The 27,633-nt window shown below is 51.1% G+C and overlaps 1 protein-coding gene across 1 annotated transcript; it reads right to left on the bottom strand.

Annotated features, from left to right (window-relative positions):
• Window positions 1–2,823: 2,823 nt before the first annotated feature.
• On the bottom strand, window positions 2,824–27,604 carry SBSPON (somatomedin B and thrombospondin type 1 domain containing). Its single transcript, XM_036437418.2, has 5 exons — window positions 27,316–27,604; window positions 16,277–16,471; window positions 8,085–8,175; window positions 6,091–6,267; window positions 2,824–4,407 (listed from the first exon to the last, which is right to left on the bottom strand). The coding sequence occupies exons 1-5, from the start codon at window positions 27,536–27,538 to the stop codon at window positions 4,290–4,292; spliced, it is 804 nt and encodes a 267-aa protein (XP_036293311.1). The 5' UTR covers window positions 27,539–27,604; the 3' UTR covers window positions 2,824–4,289.
• Between the last annotated feature and the right edge of the window lie 29 nt (window positions 27,605–27,633).

Below are 27,633 nucleotides of genomic sequence, written 5' to 3' on the forward strand. Positions count from 1 at the left end.
TGCTGCAGAGTTTGTGGGTCAGAGTTTGTTGTCATACCAAGGTCTGACTAGTGTCTGTTTATATTCAGTCTCTCAAGAGTTGTTTTCAGTTATTCCTGTGATGACTTTCTGATTTACATGCAGTGTGATATTAAGAGTATTAACTCTTGCCGAGACCGGTTTGGCTCAATGGATAGAGCGTCGGCTTGGGGACTGAACGGACCCGGGTTCGATTCCGGTCAAGGGCATGTACCTTGGTTGCGGGCATATCCCCAGTAGGGGGCGTGCAAGAGGCAGCTGATCGATGACTCTCTCTCATCGATGTTTCTAGCTTTCTATCTCTCTCCCTTCCTCTCTGTACAAAATCAATAAAATATATTTTTAAAAAAAAAGTATTAACTCTTAAACTAAAAAGTTAGCTATGATATTGAAACCCCAGAACAACCATTTAAAAGAATATAGATATATACCGAATTGATAAATTAAAATGGAATATTAAAAATTATTCAAATAACATGAAAGACAAAGGCGGGGGGGGGGGGAGCAAAAACAAAATCACAAGGACAGACAGGAAAAAAAGTACACCCGATTCTAACCACATCAATAGTTACATTAGCCTGGACAGTGTTGCTTAGTGGTTGAGTGCCATCCCATGCACCAAGAGGTTGCCTGTTCTGTTCCCAGCCAGGGCACATGCCAGCGTTGTGGGCTTGAACCCCAGTAGGGCGCATGTAGGATGCCGTCGATTGATGTTTCTCCCTCACCCTCTTGAGTCAATAAAAACATTTTTTTAAAAATAGTTACATTAAATGTTAATGGTGTAAGCCAGAGAGTGGGCAAACTTCCTGAAAGGGGCCAGATACAATATTTTAGGCTTTGTGGTTTCTTCTGTCAGTTCTGCTTGGCATTAGCCATAGACATAAATATGTGAGCGAGTGGGCGTGACTGTGTTCCCTAAAACTGTATTTACAAAAATAGCCAGCAAGATTTAGCCTAAAGTTTGCTGACTCTTGCCTTTGATTCCTAGTCCTTAAATTTATTTGCTCTCAGGGTAGCGGTTTTTTAAAAGTCACCTTATTTGGTGCTCAGTGGGACTTTCCTTCCCAGGAAGAATGGCTCTCACCTCTGATTCCATTTTCTTATCTACATATTCTAAAGGGTATAGTCCCTCAATTCTGGTTTATTCATCAGTGGAATCCTGTTTGTTTCCAGTCTTCAAAATCTGGGCTGATTTTCACACCACCTTCCTCCTCCTCTATGTTATGAACCTCTTTTGTAAGTCTTGTAATGTCAGTGGGACTTGGGAGAGGAGAGGGTAAGTGAGTATATCCAGCTGTCACCTTGACCTAGCAGTTTCATTTCTGTATCAATATGCTCTTCATATTGAATATTCTCAGCATTGCTTTATACTCAGAATGGTCAGGTCTTTGCTTTCTAAATCAACTTGCAGTACTGTATGAACCATCACTAGAATATCTTCAGAGGGCAGAATCAGGTTTATTTTGCATTGTTTGCACATATCTAGACAAGATGGCTGATAAAAATTTGCATGCCAGAATAGAACTAAACAACTTATTTCTTGGGTTACAGACTCGATCCCCAGTGGGTGGCATGCATGAGAAAGCCAATCAATGATTCTCTCTCATCACTGATCTTTTTTCTCTCCCTCTCTGAAATTAAAAAAAAAAAAAAAAAATAGATGCTAGATTTTGCCAAATGCTTTTTCTATGTCGATATGGTCATGTGATTTTTCTTTTAATTTGCTTATGTGATGTATCACGTTTACTGATTTGTGAATATTGTACCAGCCTTGCATCTCTGGAATAAATCCCCTTAGGTCATGGTGTATGATATTTTTAATACATTGCTGGCTCCTATTTACTAATATTTTGTTGGAGATTTTAGCATCTATGATCATCAGGGATATTGGCTTGTAGTTACCTTTCTTTGTAGTGTCTTTATCTGGTTTTGGAATTAGGATAATGCTGGCCTCATAAAAAGAGCTTGGAAATGTTCCTTCCTCTTGGACTTTTTGGAATAATTTGAAGATAGGTATTAAGTTCCCCTATGAAGCATTCGGACCAGGGCTTTTGTTTGCTGGGAGTTTTTTTTATTACTACGGTACTTCTATTTCATCAGTTATTATTGGCCTATTCAGGTTTTCTGGTTCTTCCTGATTCAGTTTTGGGAGATTGTTATTTTTTAAAGAATTTGTTCATTTCATCCACGTTGTCCAGCTTGTTGGTGTATAGTTTTTCACAATTCTTTGTATTTCTGTGGTGTCGGTTATTATTTTACCGCTTTCGTTTCTGATTTTATTTGGGTCCTCTGTTTCTTGATGAGTCTAACATTTAAATGATCCAGAGTTCTTTTCCCCTTCCTGGGTGTGGGTGTGTGTGTTTTTGTTCAAATTACTTTCCACCTGCACTTTTGAAAATCAACCCATTAATATTAATTAGCTCTAGGGACAATATACCATTGCAGAGTTCCTGTGGACAGGCCCCTAACTCTAAAGTACTCATTAAGACCTCTTTGGTATCCTCCTTTAAATATTTCATCTTTAACTTTGAAAGTAAAAATTTTGCTTCTTCATTAATCACGTGGACTACATGTTTCAGTTCTGACCTTATTTCTTAGGCTTTGCAAGAATTAATAAGCATTTCAAACTATTATTAGAAGTTAAGTCTAGCTAATGAAATTTTTCTCAGGAATAGAAATTACAAAAATATACAAGATGGAAGTAATTAATGGCAATGCATTAAAAACGAAATGTATAAAGTAAAAATTTGATTTTATGCAATTCAAATATGCTAAATGTTATGACATATCAAACAAGTAAAGAGCTTTTTAAAATGTGAACAGAAAGTTTATTTACTGGTATAAAAATTTTAAGTAACATTGAAAACTACCCAGGTATATTTTCAAAAACCTTGCTTGACAAATGTTAGAAATGATCATAAAATGTTAATACTGAACTTACAATTGAACTCTTAACCCTTGATGAGACGTAAATTTGTTTATTAATTTCTGAAGAATTTACCACAAAAATCAGATAGTTAAGTGAATATTTAGTCAGGAAATTAAATACTCTCAGTATTAAACATTTTCCATCTCTATTAAGCTTGCTATTGTCATTACATGGTAAGTATAGAGAAATATAAATCATTTGCTAGTGTAAAATATTTTATACAAATGAATTTCATACAATTTAAATCTTGAGATTCAATTTTCCAAAGAAAATATCCTGGATTTAAGATTTGTTAAAGGAAAGGGCTGCGCTTTTACAGCGCCGTCTTTGGCATAGTCCGGCTTCCCATCGAACCACTTCTGTGTGAGAAGCCGGATTGGCTCCGTGGCTGACTTGCAGAATCACTTGGCATCCCAGATGCTTAAGTGACTTTGTCTCACTGATTTTCCAATTATAAATAAGACTAGTACTCTATGTCGCTGTATTTGTTACTTGTGAGGTCAAAGATCTATAATAAAATCCCAGCCTTCAATAGCAAGCTTAATAGAGATGGAAAATGTCTATTCCTGTCTTCCACTCCAAACGTAAGAAAATGAATATGATATGCTGCAGAAAATAAGTAGTGAGTTCACAACTAAATTTGAAAGATGATTTTGGTCAGTTTCAGGCTTTAGCAATAATCTTAGATTCTAAAGATGGTAGAATTTTCATAATTGTTTGTCATTGGTGCCAAAGTTTCTCATTAAAAGTATATTTAAAGGAACTCATTGCTCTTTGAAGAACTATTCTTCAGTTAATTGAAAAGTATTTTTTGCAGAGCTATTGGATTATTACAGAATGTTTACTATATCTTAAATACTTTGTCCTATGGAAAATTTTTGTGAGATTTTTGCTTGAAATTAGTCATTTCAGAGTTTGTGGAAATAACATAAGAAATGTGAGTGTTCATATATCTATACATTTTTGAAGATTGAATATTGCATTTTTTCTCCCCTTTCTGTAAAGCATGGATACCCTTATATGACAACTTACCAACAAATGGACTATGTTGTAGTAATTCTAGTGCAAACAAATGTATTTTGTGTTGCATGGACCACCTGTAGAATGAGAAGACTATGTGGGAGGTCAAGGACACAAAACCACAGGAGACTTCAGGGTGAGTCCTCAACTGAGCGCCATGTTTCTTGAAAATTAGCACCTAAATTGTCTTTCTCCTTCAGAGTATGGCAATGACGTGTCTCAGGAACCCGGCCACACAATTTTTCAAGGTTTATGAAGCATTAAACATGACTTGATAGTATTTAACCTGTTTACAAACAGACTTTGAGATTTACCTTACGGTCTATATAAATATAAAACTGTGCACAGCAGGACAAGAACACTGGTCTAGTCGCCGGACTTTTTTCCAAGTTCCTTGACATCGAGGGTTGCCAATTGCTTGCCAGTGGAGAATCTGATTTCTGAAACAATATTGTGAAATGTTATTTACACCTAAAGCAAACTAAAAATTCTAATCATCATACATGGAGTTTTTAAATACATTGTAAATTGAAATTTTTTGAAATGATTGCAAACTGAGTTTCCCTTTGGGTTCTATTGAAATTTGAGGTCACTGTATTTGTTACTTGACTTGAGTATATAAAGTGCCACATAATGGAAAGGCTTCCTGTGTCATGTATATTTAAATTAGAGGGGTCTGAACCAAATAATCTCTTATAATCCTTTCCAACTCTTTGATTCCATAATGAAAAAAAATGAAAGAGTAAAGCCAGATTATTATATTTAAAATCACTGGAACCTCAGCCAGGGTTTAAGGTACTTTATGGATACAAATTAAATTATAAATTCATTTCAAGTCAAATATGGATGAGGTATTCAGAAAAAGTAATAAGTCTAAGTATTAAGTTTCTCTTTCATATGAATTCCTTACCCACTTTATTGTTCATATGGTATACTCAACACAGAGGCTGTTAGGCACAAGTGACTAATAAAAGAAAATTCAAGTTATTAAGCCTTTAGAAAGGTCCATATTTTACTTTCTAATCTGTATTTTTACCAGTTCCATCTGACATAATTAAAAACCGTGATCCGTGCCCAGCACGAAGTCTACCTTTCTCTTGGTTACAAATAGCATTATTAGTTTTAACTGATAATGAGTTATGGGGCAATTCTTTAGGACAATCTGAAGATTTCTGTAGGTTTATGACCCTGAAAAGCTGAGCCTTCCACTCCTATCTCAACCATGATCTCATGACTACACTAAGCAATGGTTCTGAACCAGCTGCAGGAATGAACCATCTGGGCAAGGGTCAGCGATCTGCAATCCATGGGCCAAATCCAGTCCACCCCACACTTTTCTGTAGACATTTTGAAAGAGTTGATAAAAATCAAAATAGGAAATTCAAATTTTAGTGCCCACTAACACTGTAATATTAGAACAAAGCTAGGCTCATCGGTTTACATAGTATGTCTGGCTGCTTTTATGCTATGGTGCAGAGTTGAGTACTTGTGATAGAGACTATGTGGCCCAAAAATATCTATTGTTTGGTGCCTACAGAAAATACTCGCTGATCCCCGACCTATGAGATTGTTAAAAATCCACCCCTAGCCGAAACCGGTTTGGCTCAGTGGATAGAGCATCGGACTGCATACTGAAAGGTCCCAGGTTCGATTCCGGTCAAGGGCATGTACATTGGTTGCGGGCACATCCCCAGTGGGGGGTGTGCAAGAGGCAGCTGGTCGATGTTTCTCTCTCATCGACGTTTCTAGCTCTCTATCTCTCTCCTTTCCTCTCTGTAAGAAAAATCAATAAAATATATGTATATTTTTTAAATCCACCCCTAAAGGTGCAGATTCAGGTGGGACTCAGAAATCTACATATTTTAAATCACCTAAATGACTAAGTCATTTAGGGTGGTCTTTGGTAGTCACTTAGGAACTGTGCCCCAGAATCTGAATTCACCCCTGAAGTCCCACAGTGTGAACTGGACTCTCGAATGGCCAGGAGAGTCTTCACACTCCCTGTTAACTCTCCAACTCACGCCTCATGTGCTCTGTACCGGTCATGTGTTGAGGACACACAGAGGACAGATCTCTGCGAATGAGTAACAGGACAAGTCCTTCAACCCCTTTCCGTCACTTACCCATCGGAGTCCAGGCCGTCTCCGGAACAGCGGAGGCTTGCCGAGTTCATGGCTGGAGGCTGACAGTTGACACACACCGTGAACCCCTCTCGCAGGTACTGCATCCATCGCGTCAGAGGGCGGTTTTCCCTGGCGCAGTGGTGAGTCAGTGACTCAGTCTTGAACTCCATGCAGTACCTAGAGCAGAAGCAGGAACCATTTTACTCGCGCTAGAAGTGGCTAAGTCCTCTTGACAGCCTCAGGAAGCCTGTCGTCCCCAAGGACACCTGACCGCCTGGAGCAGGCAGAGCTGCACAGGTCCCTCCCTGGTCCCAGTGCCGGTTCTCATTCGCTGGACGGTGACAACTGCCTTGAACCTAGGCTCTTCATCCATGACTGGATTACCTGGCCACCATGGATCTGCAGAAACCCGGATATTCTGTATCCTGTCTGGCCTGACCACTAAGCTGTATATAAAAGCATATTTCAGTGGGAAAATCGCCCTTGATAAGTTTGCTGACATTTTAAGGAATTCTATCAATTGAACAAGAACTTGCTTGAGCCTGAGAACATGTCAGTCCCAGGAAGGTTTGTCCTTGATGCCCATGCAAGCACTAGTTCCCCAGACACCCCCAGGACCCTCCCTGCACAGTCTGGGGTAATGACTAGAGTTCTGACTTGAAGTCAAACATTAAAGTTATACTGGACATCACAGGTAAAAGGAAATGGGAAGCCAAGTCATGTCTGTGACAGAGGCTAGTGTCACCTGACATCACACTTGGAAAACTCTCACTATGACTAGAATGAGGGTGAATGTTCAGAGTCTTGTTCTCAAAAGCAACACAATTTTATAATTCTTTGGGGAAAATAAAGCAGAGTAAAAACTATGAATGTTGCATTTTAGGTTCTAACTATGCTAAAATGGGCTAGAATTATGAGTTGTAATTAGTTAGATGGAAAGTTAGGTGGAATGTCAACTTCAAAGATCTCTAGCCTGGCAGGCGTGACTCAGTGAACAACCCATGAACCAGGAGGTCACAGTTTGATTCCCAGTCTGGACACATGCCTGGGTTTTGGGCTCAATCCCCAATGAGGGACATGCAGGAGGCAGTCAATCAATGATTCTCTTGTCATTGATGTTTCTATCCCTTTTCCTCTCCCTCCCTCTCTCTGAAATCAATAGAACTGTGTGTGTATTTGAAAGATAATCTAGCCAAAACCAGTTTGTCTCAGTAGATGGAGCGTTAGCCTGCGGACTGAAGGGTCACAGGTTCGATTCCGGTCAGGGCATGTGCCTTGGTTGCGGGCACATCCCCAGAAGGGGGTGTGCAAGAGGCAGCTGATCGATGACTCTGGATGCTCTCTCTCCCTGCCTCTGTAAAAAAAATTAATAAAATATTAAAAAAATAATAATCCAACAACAGCAGGTGTCATTCATTTAGGCATCTTAAAGTACTGAGGTAGGAAAGTATTGCGCAGCTCCCATCAACTCCAGACAGCTCACCCCGCCACCTCTTCAGTGATGTTCGCTAATTCAGTTCTCATAAGAACCCCACATGGTAGGTATTGACAGCCTCGTCTTTCAAGAAAAGGCTGGGGTGGCCAGTGAGCAGCAGTGGGGATTTGAACGTGCAGCCACCTGGTGCCCTACTCCGACAGCAGGAGAGTGGGCCCTCCCAGCCTGGGCCATGAGTCCCTAGAAACCCTCAGAGCTCAGGCCTGGGCCAGTTTCAAGTTCCCCAAAGAGGAGGTGCTGGAGTCCATGGTCCCAGAGAGACTGACAGTGTTATCACCCCGTTTTTATATAGCGTGTTTCTGGGGAGTCAGACCTCAGAGACAGATGCAGCTTTAAAGTCCAACAAAAACAGAGGGGACCAGTGCTTTCCAACTCCGAGGTCAAGTCCTCCTTGCCCAAAGGCACTGAACAAGTAATGGGGAAACGCGAGCACACCTTGTTGACTTGGGGGCTGACGACCATACAAGTGAAAAGACGAGTTTAAAGAAAAGCACATTACCCGGCTTCCTGTGTGTCTGCAGACCAGTGCGGGGAGGCCACTTGTCTTGTTCTCTCCTTGTTGAAGGCGGAGGTAGTTATGAAGGCAGGGGCTGGAAAACAGAGTGACGGTGAACACCTGAGGCTGCAGTACTCAGGCCAGCGCTTCCCAGACCTGTCCACAGCCCTCGTTTCTCAAGCCAAAGGCCTGTGGCACAGCATCGGGGTGGTCAGTGTCCCCATACCCATTCGGCAAACACGGGAACACGGATGAGTGGGGAGGGGCTGCAGATTGGATAAGCGGGCTTGTCTGCAGAACAACACTGAGAGGGAAGGGCCAGTAGGAACAGCCTAGAGGAAATTAAAGGACAAGGAAAAAGTGAGGGACTATTTTTACAGCTGAAATATAGAGGAGAGATGGGAAAGATCAGAAGAATAAAGTGAAAGAACGACGGGGGAGGAAGAGAAAGAAGACGGTGAAAAGGGATGGAAGGGAATAAGGACAACCAGAAAGAGGAAATGAGAAAGGGGGGAAGAGAAGCAGCAAAGGGAGGAAGTGTGAGTGCTTCCCACATCCGGCAACCACAGCCTGGAAGCTTTGCTGCCAACCACATAGCCCAGGAGTGACTGCCAGGTGCCCGCCAGTGCAGCCTTCTCCCTGTGCCCACCTGAGGAAGGAAAGTTCCAACCAGTCCCCTCGCCGCTCTACCCCAACCCTGATGCTCTGGGTGGGAGAAAAGATGAGCCAGGAATTCTTCCATCTCTGTTCTTTCTGTGATGTTTGCTTATTTGTATGTCTCCTCCCTATTCCATCTCTAAGCCCAGGGAGGTACCTGCCACTCCAGGAAGCACCCGCAGGTAACCAATTCCATTCTGCTCTCAACTCAAGGAAAACTGTGGCCCTTAAACGCCTAATCAGTGTGTGTGTGCAATGGGCCGATGAGAGAATGAGTGAAGTCACCAAATTGCCATCAAGGAGTCCGCCTTCCCCAGGGTTTTCTGTTGTACTGAGGCTGGTAGCTAAAATGCCCAACAGTCCTGCCTCCCTTTCATTTCAGAAACAGGACCAACCCAGGAAGAGTAGACACTGGCTAATGTTGGCTTCTGGGTACCAACATCATCATCAACACGAGCAAAACCGCGGGAGAGTACCAGGGGCAAAACTGACCCTTCAAGCGTACATGTTCATTTTACCTGGCGCCTTACGGCCACAAGGTGGCAGCCCTGTTCCGTTTTAGGTTTTCTCAGTGCCGAGGCACTTAAGTTACTGGGGAATGTGAGACGAGAGGCCCACGCCTGGCAGCCACTTGCCCCCAGGAGCTGTAGGCATTGCTCCTGCCTCCTGTGGTTGGTGCTTCCTCTCCGGCAGAAAGGCCCCTGCGTCTCGCACAAGCCCCGAGCCCCAGCTACGTGGCGCCCCATGGTGCTGTTTGCTGCACTAACACAGTTTTTTTCCAAAGAGAACGCAACACGTGTTCTAAACGTGACTGTAGCTTTTAAACTTCAAAATCCACAGACAAAAAGAACAAGTGAATGCACATAGGTCAGGATCCCTCTCTGTTTCTCTTAGACCTAATTCTCAAAACACAGACATCTGAAGGGTTTTCGTTTTCCCACAGTCTGTTTTCATGCCTGTTCTGATGAATGTGTGTGTTTATTTGCTAAGTGAAGGACGCGTAGCTTTCTACCAAGCAAAACTGTAACAGTTCCAGGGTGTGTTTCTTTACTCAAACATCTACTTGGTCTAATTTGCACAGCATACATCACCACAAAAGGCCAAAGGCACAAGCACTAGTGCGTAGCTCAGATCAGGGAGGCTAGGCCTCCAGTTTCTGATATAAAACCCAAGAACAGTTTTAGCATGATAAAAATAAAGCTGACAAGGACGCACTGCTGAGTTTCTGGGCACAACACGAGGCACTTTTCCTGGTTAGCTCATTGGAGTCTCGGCACCCTCAGATAGATCCCAGTCATTCCCCATTTCACAGATGGAATCGTGGTGCAGAGAAAGAAAGAAATGTGTTCGAGCCGAAACCGGTTTGACTCAATGGATAGAGCGTCGGCCTGGGGACTGAAAGGTCCCGGGTTCGATTCCAGTCAAGGGCATGTACCTTGGTTGCAGGCATATCCCCAGTAGGGGGTGTGCAGGAGGCAGCTAATCGATGACTCTCTCATCAATGTTTCTAACTATCTCTCTCACTTCCTCCCTGTACAAAATCAATAAAATATGTATTAAAAGAAAAAAAAATGTGTTCGAGGCCCGTGTTTAGACAGGGCGGTGCCAGGCCCTGATTCCAAACCACATCCGCACGGTCTCCATTACAATGCAGATCACAAGTTTCACTATCTTCTAAAGCCTATTTCCCATGAAGTGTTTACCTCCTGCTTTATTTTCGCTTCCTGTCCCTGATCACTGTCTGTACTGAGAAGAGAGGGAAGGGGGAAATGTTAGCCCTTACCCTCAGACCCCTTGGGCCAGGGAGCGGTGGGCGTGTGGCCCAGGCGCTGGGGGTGGCTCAGGGTGGGCGCCCATGGACGTCTGTTGTGGGAAGACATCTTGGATGTCCGTGTCCTCCGTGTTTGGGAAGAGCTCTCAGGTTTAGTGTCATGTCACCGATCTTCCCAAAGGCTTTGTAAAGAGCTGTTCTAGGGGGTTTTCTCATCACAGAACTGAGGCTGCCCTAGCCGGTGTGGCTCAGTTGCTGGGCATCATCCCATGCACCCACCGAGAGGTTACCAGTTCGATTCCCGGTCAGGGCACATGCCCAGGCGGGGTTCTTGGTCTCCAGTAGGGAGCATGCGGGAGGCAGCTGGCATGTTCCTCTTTTTCCCCTCTCCCTCTCGCTCTAAAAATCAATAAACATTTTAAAAAATTAAAAAGATGGGGCTCACAGAAGTTAAAGGGAAAATAAATAGTAAGTGGCTGAGCAAGGGCCCCAGCACAGAAGGCGGCTTCCGGTTTTGTAAGACCCACTACAGTGCCAAGGCCCTGGATAGGACCCAGAATAAACGCTGGCCGGTAACCCTGGCTGCTGGACCCTGTGTCCTGTGTCCCACCCCCTCGGCCCACCTGACAGGGTGCCTGCCCTCCTGGAGTCCTCGGGAAGCAGACCAGGAGCCAGGGCGCCTGCAGGGCTCTGACCCAGCACCCCAATCCGCCCCACAAACCTAATGGTCATGACTGAAGAGCGGTGAGTAAGTCAGGAGTTTTTTTGGCCTCCGGTCCCACTTCTGCTTACGCGTGGAAGTAGTAGCTGGGTGCCCAGAACAAAGGCTCACTGCGAGGTCCTCCTCCTCTGGCCTTCCTGGCAACAACCCTCGGACCTAATAGGTTCTTTGTGACCCGGCTCTTTGGCCAGCGTCCCTGGCATCCCACCAGCCCACCATTGTCGGCTTTCACAGCAACTTCCTCTTCTAACAGCGTGGCCCGCGCATACCCGCCTTTGAACATGGAAAGTAAATTAAATTTTCCCTGAGAATTTCATAAAGCCCTCGAACACAGCAGGGTATCATGGCAGCAGGCTCGGGACCCCTGGTCTGTGGATTTCGGGTAAAAACAGAACAGAAAGGAAATCTGGCCGACGACACCGGCCCGGAAGCACAGGCTCACAGGCACCTTCGCCTCCCTGCAGGAGGAGAACACACAGAGCTGTCGTGTGCAACGGATGCCATCGTGTGGCTTTTGGGTTTCTTTTATGATAAACATAAGAGTCAAAATATGCACTGAATCCAACGGGAAAAATGCAATAGCTACTTGAGAGCATGTCAGGGATTACGTATTCACTGGCCTCACGGGGCCTTTCTGTTTCTACTTGGTGCTAACCAGAATCTGTAGTTGCAATTTTAACAGTCAATAGCAGTACAATACCTACCAAGTGCAGGGGCTGGGGGAGCACGGGATTTAGAGCCATGAGACAGACCCAGGTTTGAATTCTGGTGGCCCTTCGCCAGTGCTGTCACCTCTCTGAGCTCCCACGTCCTGTGCAAACCAAGGATAATGCCAGGCCGGAGCGTGGCCTTCCCAAAGATGTTCCCACCCCGGTCCCCAGCACCTGTGCATACAGCAGGCTCCGAGCAATGAGGAATCGGGTGCTAGTCAGTCCATCCTAAATAGGGAGGTTATCCTGAATGGCCCAGGGAGGTGGGCCCGTGTAATCACAGGGGTCCTTACAAGTGGAAGAAAGAGTCAGAGTCCTAGGAGGATGTGACGCAAGAGGAGGATGCAGAGAGGTGAGGCGTTGCTGTGGAGACGGGAGGAGGGCCGTGGGGAGAGGAACATGGAGGATGGAAAAGCAAGCCTTGTGAGGCCCCGTCTGGCTTCTGACGTCAGTAACCAAAAATGATGCATTTCCGCTGCTGGTCACTAAGTCTGTGGCGCTTTTGTCTCTGACTTTCTGGGGCATTGACAACGGCGATCCAACCGCGCCTGGGGGGTTTCTCTAAAGTCTCCTCGGAGGGCCCTGCCACTCGGTGAGGCTGAGAGGTTCCCAGTTCACCACGTCCTGTTCCCAGTGGGGTTCTCCTCTCTCTCTTTATCTCTATCTCTATATCTCTATCTCGGCAAGAAGAACCCAGCCCCACCTTCTCCATTCTGCTTGCAGATCTCCTCAGCTAAGTATCCAAGTTCATCGCTTACAAGCTGTGCTTCCACATAACTGCAGGCCACAGTCCCACTGAGCTGCTGCCCCTGATGGCAGAGACCCCTTTCCACCAAGAAACAATCCCTTCAACCCCACTCCCCCGCCCACCCACAGCCTCAGAAAGCAGCCCAGCAAGCCTGGCTGGACCGTTACCGCCCTACAGAGAGAAAGGTGCGTTACTGTAAGCCACTGCGTCAGTGGTCATCTGTCTCAGCCGAGGTGGAGCACTCATCCCCTCTCTCAGGGCCGCTTTGGAGACCGGATCAACACTGGCTCTACACGCTCTTTGGCATGCAAATGTGAGGGGTCATTGGGTCACATGACAAGAGGAGGGGAGAGGAGGACACCCACCCAGGTGACCACCCAGGGCTGAGCTGCAGGTAGAGGTGAGCCCCTCCCCACGCTCCCTCCCCAACTTGCACATCCACTGGTCCTGCCACTCACTACCCGAGCTCTAACTGCCTGGGATGTAGTTGTCACTCAGGTTCGCACCTCCACTCTCGGACTCTCAGTAAAACGTAAATGAAGGCACCCGTGGGGAGGGTTGTGAAACCGGGCCTGGGGTTGAGGTTGAAGACTCCACCCCCTTGGCTTTTCACAGCATCATCTCATCTCCCTATTGGGCACCCTGAAGGTCCATCCTCTTCCAACGTGATTTCCCCAGAACACCTGTGAGAGGCCCCTTGGGGAAAAGGGTCATTCAATCAAATAAGGTGGGGAAATCCCTTACTACCTCCCGCTGTGGGGCAAAAGCACATTTAGCATAATGAAGAGAGGTTCTTTGGTATAGAAAGTGGTCTGATTTGCCCCACATTTCCCTGACGCATCCCCTTGCACTTTGGGGAATCCTGCCATCAGCAAAGTGTCATCTACCCATCCAGCCTCGAGGCAGAGGCCTGAGGGAGCCGTGGGCCCATGCTTGGGCCAGAGCTGTGGTCCTTGGACTTGGGTGAGCCAGGCCATCCCCTGGAGGCCTCGCTGATGGTGAGTCGGGTGGGGCCGAGGAACCCCATTTCCAACAACTTCCCAGGTGAGGCCAAGGCCCAGGACCGCTTTAGGAACCACCAGACGGGAATATTGGAAGCGTCCTGTCCACAAGCTGGCCAGGATCGACAATCCCAAGACATCCCGGTAAGGAAAGTGAATGTCAGAGACATTCAACACTCAAAATGTGGGGTAACTCAGACCATTTTCTCTACCAAAGCACCTCTCCATGAGTGCTGAGAGGTAAAGGAACGGAGTGGCTGCTTTCCTGGCAGGTTTTTAAACCGCTCACGTCCACTTCCTCCTCAACCGTTCCTGCAGAGGAATGGGTGTGTGGCTGGGTCCCATTTGGTTTCTGTGGGCACCAAATGATTTCTCTGGGAGCCTAAGAGGACGGCTGTGCCCCTGGCAGACCCCCCCCCCCCCTTTCCCCCCCCCCCCCCCCCCACACACACACAGCTCCTTTCCTCACGACCAGGACAATCTTTGCAAATCAAGACCTGCTCACACCCGCTCCTGCAGAAAACAACACCCTTGTGGGTATCCAAGGCTTTTACGATAAAGACCAGAATCCTAATTGGGGCGCTCTGAGGCCCTGCACTGGGGGAAGGGTATTCTCCTCTGTCCTCACCCCCAGGCCTTCCTTTGGCTTCTACAACGGGGCCTCTGTACCTCCCGGTGGGACATAACTGAGCCCTCGGCGGTTCACGCCCCCAAGGCAGGCTGAAGCCTGATAGCTCCAAAGCCACTGGCACCAAACTCAAAATTGTATGCATCCCATTGCTTTAAAGCACATGTGTCAAACACAAGGCCCGCGGGCCAAATCCATCCCGCCAGGCCTTGCAATGTGGCCCGCACCGCGCTGTCATCACTGTACTCCGCTGCGTTTCCATCACAATGACAGTTTATGACTGTTCAGTAAACCATTCGGCCCTCGATTTAGGCTGGATTTTAGATTTTGGCCCCTTCTCTGATTGAGTTCGACACCCCTACTTTAAAGATAGTCAAACAAGCAAGTTTTTAGCCACTTAGGCCCAGCCGGGTTTGCAGACCCTGTGAAGCTACACCCAGCACCTGCCGGCCATTGAGAAGCTCACGCCTTGTGGTTATAAGACCCCGAGCAGTCCAGGCCCTTGCCCTCCCCAGGACTCCTGCCCAGCTGCTCCAATGACATCACTAGACCCCAGCCCTGTCAGATCCCTCCCCTTCCTCTGAGGATGGTGCCCCACACCACAGCCTCTGGGCAGATGTCCCAATCTCCCAGCCCTGCCCCGGGACCGCCCACCAAACTTGTGTGTCCTGCCTCTCATGGTCACGTCTTCCCTAGATCGCCAGACCTCTCCGAGCCCTTCCACTCTGGCCTCCCAGCCTCACCCCCAATCCTCAGGGACACCCCTCCCTTCCCACCTCCACGGCTCCTATAACCCCCAAGGCCAGGGCAACCAGCTTCACACACACTGTAGGCCCAGGGGTCTTCAAACTATGGCCCGCGGGCCACATGCGGCCCGCAGAGGAGTCTGATCCGGCCCGCCAGGTTTTTTGGGCAGTGAGCGCAGCCGAGGTGTTACAGTAGGAATTAGTAATTCATATAGTCCGGCCCTCCAGCTCTCTGAGGGACCGTGATCTGGCCCCCACTTTAAAAAGTTTGAGGATGCCTGTAGGCCCACACTGCTCACACTCAGATCCCTACCAGCTGGGCCAAACTACAGCTGTGGTTTTCAGAGATCCGTCTCCCAGGAGGAGCCGGGCTCACCTCCGCCTCCCACTGGACAGGGATGTACCTACAGGACAGCGGGCTCCTGGTCACCATTTCTGGCCCCGGTAACCCTGGCACCGCCAGTGCCCACCGGGAATGTTGGTGTGCGGAGCGGAAAGAGGAGCACAATGGCCTGACGAGGAGGCCGCTGACCTGCAATGTTCCAAGTTCCTATGAAGAACACACGGTCTCCGCTCTGCCTCTGCTCCGGCAGGTTCCACCCGGATCCAAACACGGGCCCTGGCCTTTCCGCCCGCTTCTCTGTGAGCTTCCCGTGGCTCTGCCTCACCCAGGGGCGGACTCCCGGCCCCTCCACAACCGCAGTGAACTTGTCAAACCACAAATGCCATCGCATCAGCAGCCCCAAGCCAGTTGGCTGAGAGGAGGGGCAGGTGTTTTCCAAGAGAAAACTAGTAACTCTCCCACCGGTGAGCCCTGGGTCAGGTTTCCAGTCTTTTCACCTGGGCGCCTGCTGGCGATGAGCAGGACTGGGTGGGAGGTGGAATGGACTTATCCCTCCGGGACACTCACCGCCCTGGGGGAAACACTCTCACCCCCGTCCTCGGCCACCCGCTGGGCTGAGTTTGCTAAAATCCAGAGTCCAAGCACCAGGAGAAAGGGGGCACGGCCGGGTTAGAAACACACGAGGAAGCACAGAGCGGGGCTGGGCCGGGGATGCAGCTGGCCCGGAGCTCCACCAGGCATTTCCTGGACCTCATCCTATCTGCTCCCTGCAGCCCGCCCGGCCACCTCCCTGCAGCTCCGCACTTCCCCTGCCGGCACCTGCCCTGCGGGGGACCCGGCACCCAGCGAGGGGAGTCACCCCGGACTCACCGAAGGCGCCGCCGCAGTCCTGGCCCCGCCGCGTCCGGTACTCCAGGCAGCCGGCCCGCTCCTCCAGCGCCGGGCACGCCGCGCCGCCGTTCAGCGGCTCCTGCCGCACCGGGCGCCGCCGCACGCGGGTCCCGGGCCGGCACTGGTCCGAGCAGCCGCTCCAGGGGCTCCACTCCCCCACGATGCACGGGCGGCCTGCAAGACACGGGGGCACGGTCACCGATGGGGGAGCCCAGCCCCCAAGCTGCTCCCCACCCGGCTCAGAGGGGCGTCCCCCGCGGGCATGCGCTTAGGCTGAGCCAGCAGCAGCGGGAGGAGCCTCTCAGCGGGGCCCAGGTGACCTTGACTCCCTGCCCTGATGGTTAACTGATAACCGGTGGCCTCGCCGAGGCAGGCGCAGGTCGGGGGACCCGGAAGGTGGGTCTGAGCCAGGGACACACCTGAGTAAAGAGAGGAAGCCTTGGGGTACTTCCTCATACTCCCCAGGCTTAGATCAGATCTTGGCGTGGGTCTTAACTTTCTTCTTCTTTTTCTTTTTTTTTTAATATGTGAGTTTTTACAGAGAGGAAGGGAGAGGTAGAGAGAGTTAGAAATATCGATGAGAGAGAAACATCGATTGGCTGCCTCCTGCATGCTCCCCACCGGGGATGTGCCCGCAACCAAGGTACATGCCCCTGACCTGGGACCCTTGAGTCTGCAGGCTGATGCTCTATCCACTGAGCCAAACCGGTTAGGGCCTTAACTTTATTCTTGATTTTAACTTTTTCCTCCCCTCACCAGTCCTTTTCTATTGTAACAGGAGCACATATTCATTATAGTGACCGCAAAGGGAAAAACCAAAGCACAAACAAGAAGTTTTACATCACCACCACCGAGCCCATCACCTGCCCGGGAATATCAGCTACTGTGTCTGCGGAAGACAAGGCTCGGGGCCCCACCGGGGGACCGCTCATGTAGGCCGCCCATCCTCACCCTCCGCGGTTCGAGCTGAACCGTGAGAGGCGTCCAGCTTAGAGACGAGCTGCCAGGGCCCACAGAGGTCAAAGCATCATGGTCATCGGGAAGGGGCAGAGTCAGGGTCAGAATCTGCTGGAGCGTAAATTCCTGCCCACGACTGTGGTTGCACAGTTAGCGTTCCCACTGAACGTCCTAAGGAGTCTATAAAGGCCTGTAACGCGGTTTGGAAGTGAATTATTTCAGGACTTGAAATCAGATACGAGACAAGGTCGAGAAGCTAGAAGGTCTATGCTCCTCTGGCACCAGGTGCCAACACGCTCTCTTCTCCCACAAAACGTGGCTCCCCCTCACCCTCGTGAGTCTGCAGAGACCTCACCAAGAAAGCCCCCTCGCTTCTCCGGGACCTGGCTTGGCCTGCCGCCAGCTTGTACCGGAAAACCCAGCTTGCACCCTCGGGCTCACAGCACTGGCAGCAAGCACACGGCTACCCCGGACTCGAAAAGGGTCCCACCCAACATAAACACCTGGTTGTGACTCAGAAGTTCCAAACTGGTTTAAAATCTTTTTATTCATCATCTAAAAACTCATCGCTGTCACATGACTCTCGGGCCAGCCACCTAAGGCAGCAGGAATGAGCCACGCCAGAACTCGTTCCCAATAGCCACGGCGCACCATCTCTGGGAACTCAGCAGAGAGCGTTTCCTGCTCCTGTCCTCTCCTGTGGGCCCCTCCCTTCCTATCTTCAGGATCTCGGGATGAAAATGGCCCAAACCACCACAGGTATGTATTTAAAGAGACAGCTGGGCGAGGAGCTGCGTGGGAAGGGCTTCTTCTGTCCTTCGTTTTTCCAATAAATCTCTTGCCACCCAAACAAATCTCTTCATCTCTGAGTCTAGCTAATCCTGCCCTCCTGTTTAGACTTGAACAACATTTACTATTACACTTTTTAAAAAAGACACTTGTTGCCGAAACCGGCTTAGCTCAGTGGTAGAGCGTCGGTCTGTGGACTGAAAGGTCCCAGGTTCGATTCCGGTCAGAGGCATGTACGTTGGTTGCGGGTACATCCCTCGGTAGGGGGTGTGCAAGAGGCAGCTGGTCGATGTTTCTCTCTCATCGACATTTCTAGCTCTCTATCTCTCTCCCTTCCTCTCTGTAAAAAATCAATCAATAAAATATATTTTTAAAAAATACACTTGTTGCTCTAGCCGATTTGCTCAGTGGATAGAGCATCATCAGCTTGTGGACTTGAAGGGTCTTGGGTTTGATTCTGGTCAAGGATACATGCCAGGGTTGTGGGCTCAATCCACAGTAGAAGGTGTGCAGGAGGCAGCCAATCAATGATTCTCATCACTGATGTGTCTCTCTCTCTCTCCCTCTCCCTTCTACTCTGAAATATATTTATCTATCTATATTAGAGGTCCAGTGCATGAAATTCATGCACTGGGGGGTGCGGGGTGTCCCTCAGCACAGCCTGTACCCTCTCCAACATGGGACCCCTCAAGGGATGTCCGACTGCCCGTTCAGGCCTGATCCTAATAGAATCGGGCCTAAAGGGGCAGTCGGATATCCTTCTCACAATCCAGGACTGCAGGCTCCCAACTGCTCACTGCCTGCCTTCTTGATTGCCCCTAACTGCTTCTGCCTGCCAGCCTGATCACCCCCCTAACCACTCCCCTGCCAGCCTGATCAATGTCTAACTGCTCCCCTGCCGGCCCAATTGTCCCCAACTACCCTCCTCTGCCAGCCCGGTTGCCTCCAACTGCCCTCCCCTGATCACTCACAACTGCCCTTTCCTGCTGGCCATCTTGTAGTGGCCATCTTCTAACCACATAGGGGCAACCATCTTGTGACCACATGGAGGCAGCCATCTTCTGACCACATGGGGGTGATGGTGTGACTGTCAATTTGCATATTACTGCTTTATTATATAGGATATGTGTGTGTGTATGTATAAATAAATATATATATTCCACTTGTTTCAAATATGAACATTTGGACACGACAGAAGTGAGTAATATGGCCTTGGGTAATGCCCTATCCATGTGGTAGAAGATTGCATTGGGGAGTTGTATGGTTGAAATTAGTCTCTCAGCATTACTTCAACATTTGTGTCTCATGCCCAATGTCTATTATTTTATTCCATTTGACCCACAGTGAAAATCCTCAAGGTACAAAATAACAGAATCCGTCCTTGGCAAAATGCTATGGGCTGCTTTTCCCTTAAAGAGAATCTCGGTGGCTGGGTGGCAAGACAAAAGGAAACAAGTTTCCATAGAGTGACCGAGTTCCCAAAGGCTGTGCCACGGCACACTCTGCGTTGGGAGATTAACCTGAGGTACTGACTCCCCTTCTTCACACACAAATCTATTCCTGACTAACTGGTGAACTTCTGATGATTTGGACGGGAGGGCGTCATAGATCACAAGCGACCTCTGGTCAGGGAGGTCAGGGGAAGTGCGGAAACGCCTGAGATTCAGTGTCAGGAGCCATATATTAGACCGCGTGACACCACTTCCTTCCGAGCAGTCCCATGAGCGCCTTGTCCCCTTCCCTCTCAGTGCACCTGATTTACATCTGCAAACGGCAAATCCAAGTCGCTGGGAGGGAGACGATGGAAAGACCCAGGGTGTGAGGCGGTTCCCGGGCCTTCCTGCGCACCAGCCAGTCCCCTCCTCAAAGCTTTCTGGTTGTCAGATGTCCCTGCCATGGCCACAGGGGGAAGGCCCAAAACTCCGACTTTCTCCATCACTGGGGTTCCGGGGGTCCAACAGACCGCTGCCCCCTGAGCAATCGGGACCATCACGGCTTCCTGATGTCTCCATGTTAGGATATGACGTCATCCCTCTCCCCTTAGGGGACAGGAGCCTAGGTCTAATGGGTGCCAGGGAGCTGGGCAAGCCCTTTGTGTTCTTTGTCTAAGCTCACTGGACTATTCAGGTGGCGTTTCTCCAGAAGCAGACGGCACACGTGGAGGTGGATGCCAGTCGTTTATCGGGGAGGTGACTCCAGGAGCATACTAAGGGAACCAAGGGCAGAGACTGAGAGGCAGGCACCCACGTCCCTGCGTTAGGCCCAGTGGGCACCGCTGCCCTCCGCGCTGGGAAGAGAGACGTGGGAAGGTCCGGAGCGGGAGGATGCTTCCTGGCGCACCAGCCCATCCCCCTCCTCAGGAGCTTTCTGGTGGTCAGATGTCCTGCCATGGCCACAGCGGGGAAGGCCCAGAATGGAAACGTCATGTATTTCAGAAGCGCATCTGCACACACAAGAAGGCACATTGCATATGTCCTAACAGGGTACCCAGTCATGGCCACATCCAGTGAACTTAAAGATGGTCACTCATCTTCCACAAAATGAAGAAATGAAGGAATGAAAGAATGAAGGAATTAATAAATGGTTGGCTTTGTAAACTTCCTCAGTGCTTTGCCATTGAATTGAAATAAAATTCAAACCCCTTGCAGTTTGTGGACGGCCTGTGCCTGCCCCTCCGCTCCCACCTCCCCTACCCCCCCCCCCCCCCCCCGCCTCTGTGCCAAGCCCCAGCCATGCCAGCCTCCTGACCCCTGGAAGACACCAAACTCTTTCACAGCCGAGGCCTTCGCTCTGCCAGGAATGTTCCTCCCACACTGGGCACGGCTGGGCTCGGCTCATCCTGCAGGCCCCAGAGGAGTTATTTCTCCTTCGGGGAGTCCTTCCCAGCCCCTACACACACCCCTCAAAATTATTTCCTCTCTTTCCAGCATCTCCCTGGTTCATCATCACATATTCACATGCTACAGTGTTCATTGTTGGTGAGTTTTCCACTTCATGCCTAGTGCTTGGCACTTAGGAAGAACTCAAAAAATATTTGCTGAGGGAAGGAATGAAGGAAGGAAGGAAGGAAAGAAGGGAGGGAGGGAGGGAGGGAGGGAGGGAGGGAGGGAGGGAGGGAGGGAGGGAAGAGGGGGAAAGGAAAGAAGACATGGCACTGGGCAAGTTCCTCCTCCTTCCTAATGACGTTCTCCCCTGAAGCAGACTCTGCTCTGCTCCCATCATTAGAAGCCACAGTGCTGACAGTCACCCAGAGCGGGAAGGACAGGAGAAACTTCCAGAGCCAAAAACACAAGATTCTGAACCTGGCCCAGAGCAGTGGGGCTCTCCTGGCAGTGGTGGCCGGGGGCGGGGCTGGGGGGGGGGGGGGGGGGGGGGGGGCAGGGAGCAGTGCTCTCTGTGCCTTCAGGTGAGGGAGGTCCCCACTTGTCCTGGCAGCCGCACATTCTTCTAATCCTTTTTCATCCATTTCTGCCTCCTGCCAGGACCACATGTTGAATGTAACAAGCTTCTTTAATTTTATTATCTGTGGTGTGAAGAGGTTTTTCCTTTTATCTGAGCCAAACTTCCTTCACTCAAGAATTGCAGAATACACGGAAACCGGTTTGGCTCAATGGATAGAGCGTTGGCTTGGGGACTGAAAGGTCCCGGGTTCGATTCCGGTCAAAGGCATGTACCTTGGTTGCGGGCACATCCCCAGTAGGGGGTGTGCAAGAGGCAGCTGATCGATGACTCTCTCTCATCGATGTTTCTAACTCTCTCTCTCTCTCCCTTCCTCTCTGTACAAAATCAATAAAATATCTTAAAAAAAATAAAATAAAATAAAATAAAATAAAATAAAATAAAATATACCACAAGTAGTTTAAAAAAAATAAAGGATTGCAGAATACGGTACCGGCTGTCTCCTCTGTGGTCCCCTGGACTTCCTGTTTCACAGGCCCCTGCCCTCCACACGGACCTTCGAGGTGAGGACTCCAGCTTCTGGACCCAACTTTTATAGACACTCACGCCCTCAGAATGGCCACTGGGCCTCCGCTACGTCCATCACAGCCTCGGAGGGTGTGGCAGCCAGAACCAGACGCTATTCTCAGTCTTTAGATCCCAAAGGGCAATTTGAAAAATCTTTTTCTCTAACGCTTTTCTTTTTCTTTTTAATTGATTTCAAAGAGGAAGGGAGAGGAAGAGAGAGAGAGAAACATCAATGAGAGAGAATCGTTGATCAGCTGCCTCCTGCACGCCCCACACTGGGGATCAAGCCTGCAGACTTGGCACGTGCCCTGACCGGGAGTTGAACCGTGACCTCCTGATTCATAGGTCGACGCTCAACTACTGAGCCACACCAGCCTGGCTCTTAATGCTTTTCTTGATGATACCACACACACACACACACACACACACACACACACAGCAACCTGAGCTGACAGTCAGCAGCATTCATATCATAAATACGTTTGGATTTGGATTGCAAACATATATTTTAATGGAAGGCCTTTCTTGTATTCTCACGTAGCTGTGTCTCTGCGGTCAATCACCGACACTCAGATCAGACATCCCCCTCTGTAATCCGGCCCTGCCTGCTTGGCTCTCTGCCAGCCTCGAAGCTGAAGACCACCCACGATCAAGGGCCTTCTCCTTCGCATTGTTAAGTGCAGAGAGTCCTCCTCATTCTCAAGGAAGTGCTCTTTTCACACTCTGCCCACTGCGTGGCTTTTGCTCGCTGACATTCTGTGGAAGAGAATGAGATACACACACACACACACATACCCGCCCAGGGTGACACAACTTGAAATGGTCTTTATCTGCCTTTATCTGTCTCCGTTCTACATTTGTATTAACTGTGGAACCTCATCAGAATTGCTCTGGCGGTCAAATGAGACCACACGGACGAGGTACCCCCTGGAAAATCTCCAATAAAACCATCAGCATCGCCTTCTCCTGCAGAAACCACGCCACCCAGCCCCTGTGGGGTTGGGGGTCTTCCTTTCGACACGTTGGCTGGGCAAGCGCCTGGAATGCTAGCAAGACAACGAAATGGGCTGCCCCGTCAGAAAGCTGGGGTTTTAGGCACCATGTAAACACCCCCCCCCAAAAAAAAGGGGGGATGCAAATCAAAAAGACCACGACGCCATTTCTGGGTGGGTTGTTTCCTTATCCGGCGCATTTCTGTATTTTCCGAATGGTGTGCGGTACACACTTTGTAGTCAAGGAAGAAAAATGTTATTGTTAAAAGGGCATGTGGGTACACCCCACCGGCAGTGCCTGGGAAGCCACAGATTACATCAACACATGTGGGGAAACATTTGACAAATGTTACCGAAGCCCCGAGATAGCCATCAGGGGAGGCAAGAGCAGGACACGCTCCTGCCCTGGAGGGGCCGTGTCGATGGGGAGAGAAGGCTCGCTCCTCTGCCAGGACCTGCAGGGCCTACCCTGCGCGCACCCAGCCTCCAGGGAAGCCTCCTTTCTCTGAGGCTCAGAAACATGATGCTTACCCGTGCGGGCCCTGGAGCCAGAGGCCCTTGGTTGGATCCCCTTGACCTACCAATGGTGTGACTGTGGACCAGCTGCCTAGCCCCTGGCCTCCCGGGTCCCCGAGTACCTTGTCTGTCAGAGAGACCAACGTGAGCAATGCGGGCATCACTTTATGGCGCTGATTCACAGCCATTGGCTTTTGTTTGTTTAATTGAAGGCAAGACCGTCCGCCCGCAAGAAGAGCAGGACTCGCTTTATTGCGGTGGTCTGGAACCGAACCGCAATATCTCCGAGGTATGCCTGTAACCTCGGTGGGGGTGAGCCCTCAGTCGGTGCCCGCAGGAGGGCCGGGCACGGAGGAGATGCTGGGTAAGCCTGACAACGTGGCCCTCCCGACGGCACACCCAGGGCTGCAGCCGAGTCCTGCGAGCTGAGTGCCGGTGCCGCCCCGCAGACAAAGCAGGGGAAGCTGCACGCTGTCCCTCGGCCACGCTGGCTCCAGGAAAGCCTCAACTTTCTACACCACCCAGCGACACCCCTGCTTGGGGTGAGTTCCAGAGCCCCTATGTTGCCCCATCTTCCTCCAGATACGGCGTCAGGAGACCCGGCCAGTGGACTTCCTACATCCTCTGCAGTCCCGGCCAGAGAGGCTGTTCCACCTCTGTCCCCCTCCCTCCACGCAGGCTCATTATTCCTCTTTCCTGAAGCGGCGCATCCAAGATCTAAGGCGGCCACTGCTTCCGTGACCTTAGGAGGAGGCACCAGCAGCCCGGCTGGTGCAAAGACTGGCTGTGCTGAGCCTGAGAGGCAAGCCTTCCCGGGAGGCTGTCCAGACAGGAAACACAGACCTGTCCCCTCCTCCGCCTGCCTCCTCTCCCCATTCCTGATCAGCCCAAAGGAGAACTGCTTATCTTTTTGGGGGGAGAGGTGAAAAGACATCCTTGACATTAAAACCCTTGCCACCATCATCATCATCATCATCCGAGTTTCTGAGACGGTTTCAGAACATATTTGGGGGGTAGGGGGGGAGAGACACAGCTTAGTAATTCCATAGATCCAATAACTTATTTCTATTTAGAAAGAGACATTCCAGTATCTCATCGTTTAGCCACACCAAAACGACAACAACAAAAAACAAATACACCCCCCCACCACCACCACCACCATAATGTGTTTCTCAGCATGGAAAAGTCAGAAGGAGCAGAAGTAGGGCGCGATGAGTTCGGACACGGTTCCGTGTTCAGTCCACATTTAATGCCATTCTGTCAAAGAGGCTCCCGCCTGCAGCAGCACTGGGTAAGCAGGGGCTCTCAGCGGCGGAGTGCTCCCTGTGGCAGAGAAGCGGGGCTCTGCCTGCTGAGCCTGGGTTTGCCAGGAGCGAAGACTAGCCACGCACTGGCCCGCACAGGCCTGGCTGGCGGCAGCCTGAGCTCAGGTGGCCTGGGTGTGGCTCTCCCTCCGCCGTCCGCTCCTGGAACCAGTGACCCAGTAAATTCTCTGCACCTGCAGCCTCAGCACCACAGCTGTCCGGCTGCCTTCTCCGTACAGCCCCCTCACCAAGGAGTCAGCTCTGTGCTGCCCCCTTCCTCTCGCCCTCAGCTCTGCGGGTCAGCAGGCTCCGGCTCACCAAGAGGCCAACTCCCAATTGTTTCTGTTTTCTCCTTCTCAGCCCGAAAAGGCTGCAGGTGCAGAGAATTTACCAGCAAGGAGTCTTTTTGGCCCCAGCCTTTCCCTACCTGGCTAGCTGGTTTTGTGAGTCTTTCCGGAGAGGGAATGGCCACCTGGTATTCCTGACTCCTAAGTCCCCACTCTAACACGACAGGTTTTTTAAAAAGCATTTGTGCTTGCTGGACTGAACGCAAGGGGTTTATTTTTGACCATATAAAGACTCCGAGGATTCTGCAACTGCTCACAGCACTGTTAGTCCTCTCGGGAAGCCAGGTCTCCTCAGGACGGCCTCGTCTTTCTCCATCCCTCTCTGTTCACCAGGCCCGAACCTCCACCGCTAACTGTTCACCGGGCCTGTCCTGCTTGCCAGCCAGGCCAAAGGGCCTTGCCAGGGCCTGGCACAGAAAGCCGACACCCACAGGAAACTGCTGGAACGCTCCCAGAATTCCTTTCCCCGGTAGAAGCCTCTCGCTCAGCCTCCAGGACTCGGTTTGCCTACCACTTCCTCCAGGAAGTCTTCCTTGAATTCCTCTGGTCCTTCGAGTTTTCCTTCTCTAGCCTCGAGGTCCCTTATCCTGGCACCAAGCATGCTGCACACGCTTTGCCATGGACTCTGAATGAGGGCAGAACCCGTGCCTTCATCATAGTTGTGTCTGAGTCACATGATCTGAACTACAGGAGTTCCATATTTAGCTTTAAAATGCAGGCAAAGGCCCCAGCTGGTGCTGCTAAGTGGATAGAGCGTTGGCCTGCAGGCTAAAGGATCCCAGGTTCGATTCCAGTCAGGGGCATGTACCTCAGTTGCAGGCTCCGGGCCCTGGGCAGGGCATTCAGGAAGCAATCAATCGAGGTGTCTCTCTCAGATGGGTGTTCTGTTTCTCTCCCTCTCCCTTCCACTCCCTCTAAAAACCAGTGGGGGGAAAATATCCTCAAGTGAGGATTAAAAACAACAACAACAAAAAACACACACACACAAGAATGAAACGCAGGCAAAGCCGCTGAGGGAGAGGCTTGGTGAGGGGGCTGCACGGGCCAGGGAGCGGGGTGGGGAGGGTGGGGCTGCATTTCCTGGACAGCCCACTCTCCTCTCCTCCGAGGGAACAGCAGCTCATCAAAAAAAAAAAAAGATCGGCATTGGTGGGTAAATCATTAGCTTCCCAACAGGGTCAAACCATATCAATGCTTTTCAACTGTGTTCCTCCCCAGGTGGCGCGGGTCTCCCCGCGAAGAGGGGCAGAGGGTGCGGCCCACCAGGCGGCTCTGCAGGCTCCTCACCCGGGGGCTGGGGAGGCGGGGGGGCCCGAGGACCCCACATCACCGGGTCCCGGACGCAAACCCTAACCTGTGTGAGGCTGGTGGGTGGTGTGCCCCGCGGGGAGCGGGGCTCCTTTCCTTCCAGAGCAGCTGCTCTCAGGTGCACCCCGCTCCCCAGGACCGCACCCCCGTCCCCCTGCGCCCCCCTTCCCCCCGCATTTCCCATCAGCGCGCGCCTGTGGGGAGTGTCAGGATGGGCAGACCGGCCCTCAGGGGAAACCAGCAAGACGGAGACAAGATGGGAACCCCGAGACTGGACTCTTTATCGAGCTACCCACCCACCTGACACGGGTTCGGGAGCGGAGGGCCCTCCTGGGAGAGGCCTGCAGGCGACACCCAGTGAGCGCAGCTGTGCGCCCCCAGAACTCGTTCCCGGCTCTAGCCTGGACCATGGGACCATCCCCGTTCCTTCCCTCACCCCCTCGCCCACCCTCCGGGCCCAGAGGGTCTCAGAGTGAAAGCGGGGGACCCAGGCCCAGGGCCCCCCCTCCCCGCCCCTCCACACCTGCCAGTGCCATCTCCCCAGGCTCTGGCGGGAGGGGTGTCAGGGCGGTAAGTCCGATGCCCGGAGCTGGGGGAACCCGGTGCGCACAGGGGGAGGGCTGAGCGCCCTGGCCGGTGGAGCTGGGGGGCTCGGACGCAGGGGCTGGGGTGGGGTGGGGGCGAAATCCAGGTGGAGCCGATGGAAGGAACGGGGCGCACGCGGATGGAGAGGGCCTGGCCGGCCGGACAGGGGCCTAGACCCGCCCGGATGGAAGGGGCCGGGGGTGCGGTCCTCGCCGTGGGACCCCGCGCCCCTGGGCTGTGGCCCCGGCACCCACCTGGGCACGCCCGGTCGTAGTCGAAGCAGCAGTCCCCGGCGCGGCGGCAGGCTTGGTCGCAGAAGCAAGTGCCGTAGACGCGGTCGAGCCTCCAACCGCGGGCGGAGCAGGCGGGGTCCCGGCCGGGGCAGCAGCGCCCCGCGTCCCCGCAGCCGCCCAGCGCCCCGGGCCCCAGCCGCGCCAGCCACAGCGCCAGCCACAGCGCCCGCCACCGCGCCCGCATGCCGGCTCCGCGGCCCTGGGCCAGTGCGGCTCCGGAGCCAAGGCCCCTGCAGCTAGCGGCCCTGCCCCGCGGGCCCCCGCCCCACCGCACCGCCC

Source organism: Pipistrellus kuhlii, unplaced genomic scaffold (genome assembly GCF_014108245.1).
Source record: "Pipistrellus kuhlii isolate mPipKuh1 unplaced genomic scaffold, mPipKuh1.p scaffold_m20_p_14, whole genome shotgun sequence".
Taxonomy (NCBI): Eukaryota; Metazoa; Chordata; class Mammalia; order Chiroptera; family Vespertilionidae; genus Pipistrellus; species Pipistrellus kuhlii.